Here is a 14,328-nt window from a genome sequence, read left to right on the forward strand (position 1 = left end):
AGATTCAACAGAAATGTAGAAATGTAGACAGCACCGGAGCAATGAGGTATTAATGGATTACTGAAAGAAGAAACACCAAAAAGCCACTGCAAGCAATATTGCTTTAAGAAAACCCCACCACCCACTCATACAATAACCTTTGAACAGCATTTCTCCGAAATGAAAAACAGCAGAATAAAGAAAATAACATAATAACAGAACTGAGTAGCAAATCAGGGTAATAGTTCATTTTGGATAATACAGCAGTCAGTTTCTGCAGCATGTTCCTATATCCTGCTACATCATAAACGCTCCCAGAAAAACACCTCCTCCCACCCCAACTCCCTCCTCCACCCTCGCTCCAGGTTCCAGCCCCTCCACACAGCCATTTCTGTGGAGGAAAAACTCCATGAATTTTAATGGGCCATCTTAAATCAGCCAGATTCAAGGCGCAACAAGATGGTTTGGGGAATAAATTTCCACTTCCATTAGCTCTGAGCCCTTGAAGATGAGGGAGCATTTAACACTCATTCAGAACAATGCAGGTGACTGGCAGCGAAGAAGAAGAGCCGTTCTGCCTCTGAGGGAAACTCATTTCCCCTCTTTCCCTCCATGTCTCTATTCTAATCTCTCTCTCCTTCTTTTTCTCCCTCCGTGTCCTTTTCACCCTCCTTTTCCATCTTTCTCTCCCCCTGAACGCGCACGCGGCCTGAACACAAAAAAACTGAACACAGACCAAATGCACACACTGAAGCAGGAGTGCACACACAGATTAAACACCCACACACACTCAACGAAAAAAAAAAAAACTGAACACAAAGTGTATTCACCCACTAAACACATACACAGAATGCAGCCTTTCACATCAAATTAATTACCTACGTCTAAGAGACAAAAAAATATTTTCAAAAGGGAGAATATGTTGTGGGATTCAGGCAGAATGTGGTTTAATATAAATGTTTTGTCCTACACATTTGCAGCGGGTGGTATGAATTCATATGCGCAAAACAACTGAGTGCACTTCTGTAAACACTGCAGGCATAACTAAACACATTAGACCTTCACTGTGAAGCTTTGGAGAAGGATTAAACCCTCTTCAGGAGAGAATGACAGGCTTGTTTATCCCTCTGTTCAAACACTGAGCGGAGGAGAACAGGATCAAACACTAGCTGCATCACAACACGCCCTGAGATACGGAGTGATGCTGCACACGGAGAAACAAGGCCAAGTAGTGTACGCACTCACAATCGCTGATCGACCCACCCCCCCTTTTCTCTCTCTGTCATTACTGCGATGACTACAGGGCCACTCAGCGTGACACAGTTCATGGAGGCTGGGGCTGAAGGATGCTGGGAGGGATCCAGCATCCCTTACACTTCACTGACGGAGAGTTCACGCTGCCCGCGGTCTCACCAGGAGAGCGAATGCTCGCTCCTCTGAAGATGTGGTTACGGCACTTCAAGATGTGAAACGCTTCACAGTCTGCATCTTCACAAACCTAAATCGACGCTAATAAAATGCACATGTTTAACAGTGAAGGCGTTAACATCGTACGCCCACAGCTGAACAGGTGACTCCAGCGACGATGCCCTGCCAGCTGTGGCATTCTGGCCATGTAGCGTGCATCGGTGTGCTAGAGGAATGTGAGATTATGCAGAATATAATCTGCCATTACTGCAGAAATGATACGGATAACGATAATCTGAACATTACAGATGCTGCCTGTTTGGCTGCCCTCGCCCTGCCACATGGGAGATATGTCATCATCACAGTGATGCGTGTGTGTGGGTGGGTGTGTGCATGGGGGCGGGGGTGAGTATAAACAACAATTACCTAACTTCATCACAGCTTGCTGTGTAAGGATGTGTCATGGGGTCTACCTTGTAGATGTACTGGAAAACGACGTCCCTTCCTGGTGTGCAACCTCTCCTGCCCTGCCAGTCAGCATACACACGGTGCTGTTCAGTATGTTCACAATGTTCAGTATGCTGTGTACCTCGTGCTGCTCTGGGGCACCCCAGGACCGAGTGCATCTTGTGGGTCTGCTACACCAGTCACGCATGGACACCCTCCACCCTGTAGGTTGCACCAGTTTGGCACAGTTCAGACGGCGGTGCTGGGAAGTGCCCAGGAGTCAGCGTGTATTTTTACAGGGTCTCCCACCAAGTACTGCTGGACCGTAGCTGTGTTAATACACTCACCCTGCCCTGCTGTGCCACATACCATTCTAACAAACATGAAATCTCCTGTGTGCAACAATCACCACCCTCATCATCACTGGACGTTAGCATTTTCTGATCTTGTGTGTTTGCATAAATGTGCTGCTGTAGGAGTTTTTCCCCCTCCCTGCTCACTTCTGAATTTTTCTGGAGTCCTGCTCCATTGGACACCCTTGGGCAGGACTGAGAGACATGTCTGTTAATCTTTCCCAGAGGTAAATTTTAACTGGCTTTATGAGGTGCCTGTGTAGAGGCAGGTGCGTGGGAGGGGCTATCAGAGCTGTTGTGCCCACCCACATCCATTACTGCAACCGCAAGGCCAACCGAGAGATGGAAAGTCAGGGACTGGGATGCTGTGGGCTGTATGTGGTGTGTTTCACTTGTCCAGTGTGACTGCAGACACAGTCACAAAAAGACACACATTCACACAGTCTTAGTTCACTCAATCAAGCAGAAACTTTGTCCTTTTTTCTCAAAAAGTAATACCAAACTAAATCATGCACTGTTGTCTGTGTGTTTGTCTGTCCCTCCAATGTGTGTGTACATCAGTACTCAGGAATCTATGCATGTCTGTCTGTATATCTGTCTGTCTGTTAGTCAGTCAAAACAGACACAGTGAATGCGTTCACTGCAGTGAGTCTGGCAGCGCAGGTGTATCTGAGATGTCACACATGACGACCAGACTTAGATACCCCACACTCAGGTGAGTGAGCCGTCCTGATTTGGTCAACACAGCGGGCAAGTCTGAGTCAAAGAAAAAACTCACTATTTTGATTAAAAAATACAAAATAGCATAAAATACGTAACACAATCTACAGTTAAATGGTTGGGGATGAGTACATGCTAGATCAACTATGGGGTGACGTCACTTGTATCACAATCGTGATAACAATGACAGATGTACATCGGTGTTTCTTAAAACGTTTTTTTTTTTAATCCGCTATAGCTCCGCATGTTGCGTAGGGTTTTTACTCGCTAGCGTGTGGATCCTCACTCCATCAGCGCACGTTTTTTTTTTCTTTTTTAACATGGCGATAAACTGAATCGAATTACGCTCGTGTCTCTCACATTATTCACTGATCTCTTTTTTAAACTGGGATGGGATCAGATCACGCGCGTATGAGAAAGATGCTATTAGCGTGGGCAAAGCAATTCACCGTAGATGCACAACAGCGGGGAAAAAAATAATCGGCAAATTCAATCTTTACAGCTGAAAACGTTCACGTGGAACAGCTTTTGTAATAGACACCTGTTTACCAATTAGGTTGCGACACCAGTCAGCGAAATCTCGTTCTGGTCAAGTTGCATTTATGCGTTTATACGATCACAGTCACAAGGAATCAAGCGAAAATTGTTTAACTGGTATTCACAAAAAAAGAAATCCCTCGGACAACACGAACAATGTGCACATTTTTATCATCGTAATAAACCGTGCACTGTTCAGTGGTATTGCATACACCACTGTTTTTCAATATTAGGCTGTGTCATTTACAGCGAAAATCTATCAATTCCATGCTTAGAGAATCTCTTGAGGAACACCTTACCTTTCATCCAGTTCATCACTTGGCTCGGAGTCCATTTACTCACTGGTTCCATTACTAAAGCCATTGGAAGTTGGTGGTGTTTTCGCCGGGCAGAAAGGTTGGAGAAGGGTATTAAAACACCGCCAAACCTACTATTATGATTTAGAACTTCAGAAGTCTTCTTTTAAAATAGTTTTTTTCTCCCGCCAGCTGGATGCAGGACTATCCTTCACAGCGGATCAGCGGTATATGTGCAGTGAAGGAAATGAGACACAATGTATTGCTTTGGCTGGCCTAATCGGTCTCCCCTAGATTTCTCGCATTCCTTCGTATTTGGCTGTTATGTGCGCCTCGGTAGCTCTTTTATTTGTCGTTCAAGGCTTTTCGCCCCCTCTTTTATATCCCGTTGTCTAGTCTTGTTTGTATTTAAATCTCATTTGCAATGTCCTCAGAGGCCAAACTAAACTGAACCTATCTATTGATTTTTGCATATGTTTGTTTCGTGTTGCACACCCTTCCTCCTCCGACATGCTTGTCCTGTAGTGTCGTTGCCAGTCTGTCACCGCTTGCCAACCGTTCGCTCACATGGCTCGTTCTCTCGCTCAGCCCCCTGTCCCTCACGCGCCCTCACTCTATTTTCTCCCTCTCTTCTGACTCTACCCACTCTCTCTTCCATCAGGAGAACGCAGCCTAGCGGAAACGACTGATGCTGCTCCTATATCGTAATGTGTTTACTCTTCCACTTCTGTCTTAGGAGATTTGAGTTAAATTAATTGTAAATAAAAAGATGGTCTACATGCAAGCTCTCGATCTGCAAGGAAACAAAAGGCCGGTGTTTGAATGCATTTTTTTTTTTTTTTTTTTTTTTTTGCATTCACTGCGTTCTTCCCCCCGTGGATTTTTATTTAAATTCAGTTCTATGCGACATTGTGTGTGAATATGTATGCGTAAATGTAGCTTACATTCAATCAGAATGAAACATATACACGAGGGAAATTACAGGTTAGTAATTTGTAAGAAAATACATGTATTATTGTACAGATGTATTGAAAATACAGATGTAATGTCATTGATCCGGTGTTATCAATTTATGGCAAAGTTCATGTTTTGACGGCAATGACTGAAATCTGTGCCATTTGGGAAGCATTTTAAAATTACATTTGAATATTGTTCGATTTTATTTATGATCAGGAGCTCTTAGGGTTATATTTAATGAAAGTCGCGCGCGCGTGTGTGTGTATGTGTGTGTTTGAGTGAACGAGTGAGTGTGTCGACGCGGGTGCGCGAGCGTGCATGCATGTGTATATGCTTTTATGATGTTAAATGGCAAATGTCTTGTCAAACGTTATTGAATCGATACAAAAGCATGCATTAGTGAATGCTCTCAGACGTATTCTGCCCCCGGGAGCTGGAGCTAAAGCGCGAGGTCAGGTGCCGCTGCGCTCCATCACTTTGCTCATTTGGAGTCGAGCATAGTTCACGAACGGAGACTGGACTGGTTGACGGGGTAGCGGCGATAACATTGCTACTACATTATTTAACATGTACAATTCACTCAGAAGACAGTGATCTCAGGCCAACGAAGACAGACATTTAGGAACACACAGAGGACCTGTCTACAAAGAAATTGAGATCTGTACTGCATTAATTAACGTGTGCATGACCACTAAACATCCGTGTAAGCACTTGACCGCATAAATCATCATGGATAACATACAGTAAAGGCAGAAGTTAGTGTACTGTACATTTTGACTCTGTATACCTAACAACTACTGCAATATCTCTGTCCATTTAACGATTTGGAGAAGCTCTGCATAGTGCTAGGCTGATTACAAAAATAGCTAATATTTGCACTTTGTATCAACATTACATTGCATATAGACAATACTCAAATACCCAACTCCATACTGTATAAGAAACATATTCAGAATCTGACACAGAGTATGTCAAATGAATACGGATAGTAAAAAAAAAAAATATTCAGAAGGACATGTCTTTTCATACTGGTAAAGTCCTAAAAGGCACAATAAGTGAATACAGAAAACTAGACAAAAGCCCAAACACACTGAGTAAATGCTCTTTTCGTCAATTCAAATCACTCGACTCAGTCAACTCAAATCATTCATCGACGGGTGTGATGAGGGCAGAAGACTGTAGAGTTCCAATTTAGACTCTGCATTTAGGTTGAGGCGTACCCACGACTTGAATACAGGATCACTGAATGAGGCTGCATATATGCATCTGTAACCTCTGCGCATCACGCTCACTCGTGCGCATCCAGATGCTGGCAGATGGAGATTAAACAGTAAAAACATCTCCCCCAGCCCTCAGCCGGTCTGACATCTGGCATTACGCTGCTCGCTCAGTATGCACCACAAGTGCCGCCGTCTTTATATTCAATCAAACGCATTTTATTTGCTGTATTGGCTTTCACAATGGGATCCCGGGGCACTTGAGATGCTGCATTAGCAGTGTGCAAGAGTTCTATTGCGCATCAAACTTAGGCCCACAGGATGCTGATGGAGGATGCTGCCCTCCCCAGCGCACACCGCTCCCTTCTGCTGTACTTATAACGAGTCTCTGCTATTTTTGGTTTTCCCTGCAGCTTTTTTCCCCTCCGTATCAGAACTGTGATCAGCCTGTACACACACTTAGCAACCTTTGAAGTACGACCAGAGGATCAGCTTCATCTAGGCAAGCCAGGATGAGATATTGTCTCTTTTAATCAAATTACCGAGCTGCATTGAATAGGGTAAATATGATGTGTGCAATAACCCACAAGTTCTGCAAAGCCACCAAGGCATGACGAGGTATAAGCCCTCTGCAAATGCTTTGCCAACTCATCAGAACAAGGAGGAAAGCTTTCTCGGGGACAGCAGGTCTCAACACAACAGCACAGCAGGAGTGTGGCACAGCTAAACAGGTCAGGCTGAGGTTTATATGGCAACATGAGGGGACGGGAGTTTGTCCCAATTCCTGCATCCTGGAGCGATCACACAAGCAGGCTGAGGCCTGAGGCTGGATCACAGGCCATTACACATTCAGGATACCTGACCATACCAAGGTTGTAGCCCAGCCCAGTTCTCTGATATCAACTGAAGTGGCACATAATCCAAGTTTCAGGGAAAGAACAAACACCACTCCCTCCTCTGCGAAACCTGATAGGTAATGCAGCATACTCAGATGAAAGAGCTGCCGATGCCCCTGTATTTGCATGAAATCCAGTTAGTCACACTTATTTAAACACTTTTATGCCATTCTCCTTAACATCTCATGTTTTTTTGTCATTTCTCTACTTCATCAATCGGACCACTGCTTTTTCCAGTCTCCAGTACATTCGGCAGTCCAGCGTTTACTCACAGCTCAGTAATTACAATCAAGAGACCTACTCGGATGGAATAATCATAAATGGAAAATAAAAAAGGAAAGCTGGTCATACAGCAGGATTCAAATTCTTGGTCTGATCTGACATGGTCCCCAAAAATCTGAAACATTAACAGAAACTTTGATATTGTTATTGAAGTACCGAGAGTAAGGTTTCACTTATCTAGTCAAAATGTATATCAGCAACAATCTTATATTGCTAGTTAAAAAGTAATCATGAACCAAAATAAAACTGCATAGACATCAAGGGAATGGAAAAGACCATACTATTCTTTTTCACACAAACACATCCCAGTGCACACTGTATGATTCTGAGCCCTCTGAAACAGCCGTTGCTCAGAACCTCTGTGATAATAAGAAAGTGGCTTTCCAGAACAACAGCACTTTTAAACCATGTAGTCATGCACGTCAGGGGTCTATAGTCACTTGGCCTTGACTTTCAACAGCAAATAAATGACAGGCATTTAAGCATGGCTGGATGAGGCAGGTGAATAAGGCATGTGTGAGCAAGACAGGTGAGTAGGAGCTGTGTCAGCCCTCTGTAGTTCAGCAAGCCAGGCTGGGCACTGGTGAGAGGTGATGAATTCCCGGCAATTACAGGACACTCCATAATATAAGAGCCCAACAAGCCCCTGATTTAAAGTATGACGCACACACTTCCCATCCATACTTCATTCGCATGGCAGATCGAGAGGCGATCACTGTCCTATGTCTGCAGACAGCCAGATTGGATCCTGGTTAGATGCAATAAATCACACAGGGTGAATACAGTGCAAGTCCCAGAGCAGGGGAGTACTGTGAGATTGGAGTCTGTACATATCACTGCAATGTTCATAATATGTTATATGATGTTATATTTTTTCTTAACATATTAACATAATATCACTACACTAGAATATCAAAAAATCACAAATCACATTCAGTCTAAGTACTTATTTCATTCATTATTTGTTTACTCAGCCATTAGGTTCATGCATGGAGGTACAGCTCTACCGGAGACTGCTTACCCTTAAGCAGACAACATATTTTACATTCTCTCTCAGGTTGCTCAACTGAGAAGGTCCAGTGTTCCAATGTTTACTTCAAAAATGGCAAGAGCAGAATTCACATTGTCCAGTACAGCCAGCCCACCTGCTTATTTTCGTTTATCTTTGTCTCTAAAGCTTCGCTGCACAATAGCCATGCATTATGAAACAATATGGAAGAGTAACCTGGGGAAACCTGGCAGAGTGTCTTTATGTGGAGGATGAGTTTGTGTCAGGGATTTAATCCTTCCCCCCTCACGTCTTCCACATTTTTCACACTCTTGAGTCATAAATTATGACATAAGATTCATTGTTGGCCAAACAGGAGCAGATTAGGAGGACATTGGCAACCACTGGAGTTGGCTGTGTTCACCAAAATCATTTTGGCTGGGGGAACTGGAAAATGATGCTATGAGCAGCTAAAGGGCATGGAACTGGTTCAGTCCGAGGATTGTGTGTTACTTCTCAAGAGCAAGAGCTGTGGCTGCTTGTCATTTACTTTTAATTAATGTGGAAATGAGTGCCACTGCTACTTCCTCTGAAGGCATCGAGGTTTCGCCGGTCGTGAGTACTGCTTGATGACCTGTGTTTTGCTTTAGATACATGTTAATTAGAAGCATGAGAACATAAAAACCACAGAGTTGTAGTTTATAAGCTGCCTGTGAATAGCAAGTTCACAACACAAACACAAAACTGTCCAAAATCTTAAATAGTGGAATCTCAGAAAAAGTCAAGAAACAACAACAAAATAATGATGAAGCAAATGGCCACTTTCTCACTGCTTTATTGTGAGTATTCTAAAAGAGCTTTAGGTTTTGAAATAAGGTCAAAAAAACAGCCTCTCTAAGGCCACCCAGAGAATCTTTGTGCTTTTTTCTACTCCTCTCCACTCCTCTCCCATATCATCCTTATGAGCCATCATTGCTTTCACCTGTTTTACTCCTGCTGCTTATGCAAGATATCGCGTGACCTCAGCGCAGCCTAACCCAAAATGCTGTCCCCATTCTATGCTCCATTGCTTGCCTCTCTGTCTTCTTTCTCCATGGACAATAACAAGCAAGACCGCTATGCATATGCCCAGCCCGCAGGGAAGGACACATCACGAAATTCAGAGGTAAAACGGGAAACTGGAGGTTATTGTTCTCCAGAAGAGTAAAGGACTCTGAGCTGCCATCTCTGTGTTCCAAACAGCTCAGTGATATTGCTCAGGCGAGCGAGCATTGGGCCCATCTCCAATGCGTGGCATTTAGAACACAGATGATAGAAATGCGACTGGAGACAGTTGGACCCAATCAGATTGTAGAGTGAGCTGTCTCTCTGTCTCCTTGGTGGCACACAGACACTCAGACATTAATGCAGAAATAAACATGTTCACTGTGAAGATTGTATCAGGCCAGCTTTTTGCAAGTGAATGTGAGTGTCAGGCCTCTGTATACTACTCACTCTTTGTCAGTGTATGGCATATGACTGGAAACATAGTTCATTCAGCTGCAGCTCCAGCACATTGCACTATTCACCATGCTGTTTCTTGGTTGTGTTTTTCCTCCCCGAGAGGAACCCTATCAAGATGCATGACGTGAAAGTGTCAAACAAACTCATCTGCAGCCGTGTGCTTGCACAGTAAATGTATGCACAACAAGGTTCCAGGAGTATCACAATTAAAATGGGAATAGCTGTGCATCTGCTGATTTTCACTTTGGGGGTTAACTTGGCAAGCAACTGAGGAATATTGTGCCCAGTGCCGTAGCTATAACTGCTGGTGCCAGCTCACCTACTCAAAAATATATACTATTAAAAAGTATTATAAAGTTTAAACTTCTTATAAAACAACAATTAAGTATTTTTGAGATTTGGTGTGTCAGCTGTGCTAAAATTAAAACAGTAATACTTCATGATAGGTTGGGCTAAGACATCAGTAACAGATTGAGGGGGGGTGGTGGAATGAGAAATAAGAAAACGCTCACAATAACAACAGGTGATCAGATGGTAGGTTACTGAATGTAACTGTACATGTAAGAGGAGGATCCTCTGATGTCAATAAATGTATGTGTGTGTGTAGTTTACATTTACATTTAGCCATTTATCAGATGCTCTAATCCAGAACAATTTACAAAAGTACATACAAGAAGGTCAGGCTAAGAGCAGGGCCAATATCAAATCAAGCGTCTCAGCCTAGTAGTAGGAGTCATGACACAAAAGATCATATTCTGTTAGATGCCACAACAGGTGGAACAGAAGGTTTGATGATATAGCATGAATTTGATAGCTGACAGAGGAGACTAATGAATGTTTTGAAAGATTGTCTGTATAGGTAAATGCCAGTGCTAAACAAAGCTTTTGTAACAGCACTCCTACTAATAGTGACCTAATTCCCAGATTAGAAAAACGTTCATATTCCTCTGAGTTTATATTTAACAATGAGTGGGTGAAGAGAAATATTGGACTGTGATTATTATATTTCTCACCTATGAATAAAGCTTTTTCAGCCTTCAGATTCAGAAGAGGTGTTTCTCATTTAATGGGCAATTTGACACTGTATCCAATACTCCTACAAGCTCACTGAGTGAAGCCGAGTGCTATTGTGGGTAATCTGGAGGGAATCGCCATGGCAGCGCAGGACACAGGCTCTGTTTGAGTGACACGCAGGAGAAAGGCACAGTGAGCGAGGCAGGAATTTAATTTAACACCAGCCCCAGCGCTCGACGGGAACGCTGGAGATGAGCAGTCAGAGGGAGATTCAGAGAGGGGGAATACTAATCAACAGCGCAGCCACAGCGCTCCAAGCTCACACTGCAAGGGCAACACAGACACCACTTTGGTCAAAAAATCTGCAGAAAACCTACCATCAATGCTCTATGAACAATGCTGATACATCAGGCTTGATAGGCACTTGTCAACATCCAAGAACACATGAAACTCCTCAAAAACCTGCACGCCTTTGTGTGCAAACAACCCTCACTGTATACTGTATTTACAGTCAAACTGCAAAAGTGTTTTTACCAAACCTTCCGTGTGTGCATGCACAACAGGTGAGCACAAAGCCACACGAGAAAGGGTCGATACCCCCCAAAAAAGGGTCCGTGCCTTAATCTGAATTAGCTCAAATTCAAGTGTACAGTATTGCATCATTGGCTTATTTTTTCAAATATGCCCTGAAGACTGTTTCTGAGATCAAAGCATTTCACGCCATGTGTATATGGTTCTGCGCTGTCTGTGTTTCAGAGATAGGGGGTGGAACAACTGAGATACATATCAGAGCATGAAGGGATACTTGGTTTTATCAAAATCTCCTGCTTTGTTTAACTAATGACTTTCTTGTACCTCTTTGTCTACGTTGAAGAGAGGATTCATAATTAGCTGTAATCCCCTCCAAGGGCAAAACCACATGCCTGTTAGTGGAGTTTAACCTGTCAGAGGCCATGAAGGATGAAGCCCAGCAAACATACCAGCTTGTTGGTATGAGAATGAGAGTTAATGAGAGTTGTTTAAGCAGTCAGAGTGTAACCAGTTGCATTCTGTGGGTTGCACGTTGATCTCTCTCTGTAAATGACCAATTGTCACTCCTGTCAAGTGTCACAGGTGCAATGAGTGTCCTGGCAGCAAGCTGCACCCTGGGAGGACAGCTGTTGTTCTGATAAAAAAAGATTTTGCCATCTTCTCACAGTCTGCATCATTTCCCCTTTTATATTGATCTGTGCAGCTGTGATGAGATACATTGCAAAGATTACACCTTGAGAGATGTGGTATAGCAACTTTACATGGCCTTCCTTAACTCTACCTTACTCGTCTTCTCTCGACGAAGCAGACGCGAAACTTTTTATATTTACTGTTTGTTGATGGTAAACTGTTCAAAACCAAAATAAAAAATAAACTTCAAAATCTGAAGTTCATTTTCTGAAGTAGTGCTGGGTGTGAGATTGAATGGGCTTTCCATCTGAGCAGGCAGGTAAGCCCCCCATAAATAAAGCTTGGAGAGCAAAATGCAATGACCTGCCTCATTGGAATCACATGACTGTTGAAAAGCATGCAGTGTTGGTTCAGAGCTGCCACAATAAATCAGTCCTGATGGGAAAGACTGAAAAATATCTCTGTTGCCACTTAATGTTGCAGCTGCAAGAACAGTACACAGAATGTGTTGGGTAGCACAGCAACAAGAACAAACCCCAGTGGATCCAAATATTAAAAGGATAAACAAGTATAGCAAGCCATGTAGAATGTATAGCATCTTACCATGCAAGAACAAAGGTAAACAGAGCAGGTGTATATGTGTATGTGTTGCTATTATGATGAGTTCATGCAGTGTTTGTTGAGCTCATTTGCTGATAGACCACATGATGGTGTGAGCCCCCCCTCCCCCCCCCCCAAAAAAAAAAAAAAAAAAAAAACATACACACACACGCTGACAAGTAAACACTTGCTCACTCTTGGACACTCACACATCTCTCCTCCCTCTGATTTGGAGATCTGCATTATCTATGCAGATTTTCACGCTTGAATTTATTTTCATGCAGACTTATATCTCCCCCCACTGGTCACATGCATACAGGGTGGTTCAGCAAAATGAGCAGTACTGTCAATCTGACTGAAAACCCAGACCTCTGTCATGCAATCCTTCTCAGTGTAGCGCTAGAGATTACAACAGCTCTTTGTCCTTCCAGGGTGCCATGTCACCGTAATAGCCTCACCAGACAGCAATTACCCATGTTCGTGTCAACTGTAGTTTTTTTTTTTCATAAAAATAAAATGAATAAAATGAAAAAGAAACGTGACACCAAAATGTCATTCAGCTGAAGATACGCAAGCCACAAACACTTGTTTAACTATGAAATCTCATTCATGAACTGTTGGTTACATATAGCTGGGGGAAACAAGCAACTGCACTACACTAAAATAGCAGAGGAGCTACTTAATTTAGTGCCTGACAATAGCCTAATAAAGTTCTGACAGATGTGGTGCGGTTTATATCATAGCAGCACAGCAGCTGTGTCAGAGAAGACAATGTAGAGGAACAGAGGGATTGTTAGTTAATCCAGATATTGTTCCTTTCTGCAAGAGAGGAAGGCTACTGGTAGGGCTTCTTTTTATTATTGGGCCAGGCAGAGCAATTATTGTAGGAACAGACTAAAGACATGAGGAGCTTATGGTATCCTGTGTGAAAGCCATCACATGCTCCCCTCCTGGTAAGCCTTTTTTGAGCCACTCCTTTAATTACCCTATAGATAAAACCCTTCTACATTTTCCCCCAGACGTGTTTAAAGGACGTGATTTAAAATACAACAAAATTAGATCAACAGTCCACTGAATTTGTGACATCTTTTAGTGACTTTGAGCATTTAAACTGCAGCTCCAAGTACATTTCCCCAAAAGATTCTTTGCCCTTTTATCCTCTATCAAAAATGCCCATTGAATAATTGTTAGAACTCCTAGTTTTCTGGACACAAGTGCAATCATTTTGAGATATAAAAGCATGTTTTGCTGATCTTTATGACACATCCAGGAGTCTTCCTGGAGGTAAACAAAATCTTGGTTAGACATATTAATAACAACACAAACCTCCTGTGAACAGGGCCAAGGTTAGAGTAACTCTCAAGTAACTCTAACCAATCCTAGAGACCATCTGTTTTCAGAAAGGGAAGACGTCTCAGTACTTGTAGTTGAGACAGAATGATTTTTAGGCAGTGTCTTGAGAAATGCGATGCTCTGCATTTCCCAGAAACCATCATTTGGAGACTCTATTGGGTTTTTCCCTTCCAAAGACCCTTTAGTATTTTTTCGAGACTTTTGACAGTATTGTTCAGTACAGAGGCACAGTACACTGGGGAGATTTTCTGAGGCACCTGCTTTCAGAGAAGAAATCAGAAGTCTCCAGTTTCTTTCTTTGGTTCAGGTAGCAAATGACTGGCAGTCTGTATGGATTGGGCTGGTTCCTGACAAAATATCTTGTCTGGTAATGCCGGATCTTATCAATTCTCTTCTCCTGCTATATTGATCCTTCCAGAAACAATACCTGTTGATTGATTGTAAGAATATTGCCATTTATTTAAACTTTGTGAAAACACAAACAGGCTATTGTACCCATTTCTTTCCAGATTACAGAAACTATTGCCTGTAGGAAACATGGGGTTACTGGAGTAACACAGGCTGATATGGGTATAGTCCTCTGGATGGTTTTGCTTCAGCTAAAGTGGATGATGGCAT

The 14,328-nt window shown here is 42.8% G+C and overlaps 1 protein-coding gene across 1 annotated transcript in view; it reads right to left on the reverse strand.

The window, feature by feature from the left end:
* LOC118775189 (connector enhancer of kinase suppressor of ras 2-like) overlaps window positions 1-4,400 on the reverse strand; it is a 48,987-nt gene extending 44,587 nt beyond the window's left edge. The window contains exon 1 of the mRNA XM_036524954.1: window positions 3,743-4,400. Coding sequence (XP_036380847.1) covers window positions 3,743-3,806 — 64 coding nt within the window. The 5' untranslated portion in view covers window positions 3,807-4,400. The remainder of the gene's footprint in view (window positions 1-3,742) is intronic.
* Window positions 4,401-14,328: the final 9,928 nt, after the last annotated feature.

The sequence above is a fragment of the Megalops cyprinoides genome, chromosome 3, assembly GCF_013368585.1.
Source record: "Megalops cyprinoides isolate fMegCyp1 chromosome 3, fMegCyp1.pri, whole genome shotgun sequence".
NCBI classification, from domain to species: Eukaryota; Metazoa; Chordata; class Actinopteri; order Elopiformes; family Megalopidae; genus Megalops; species Megalops cyprinoides.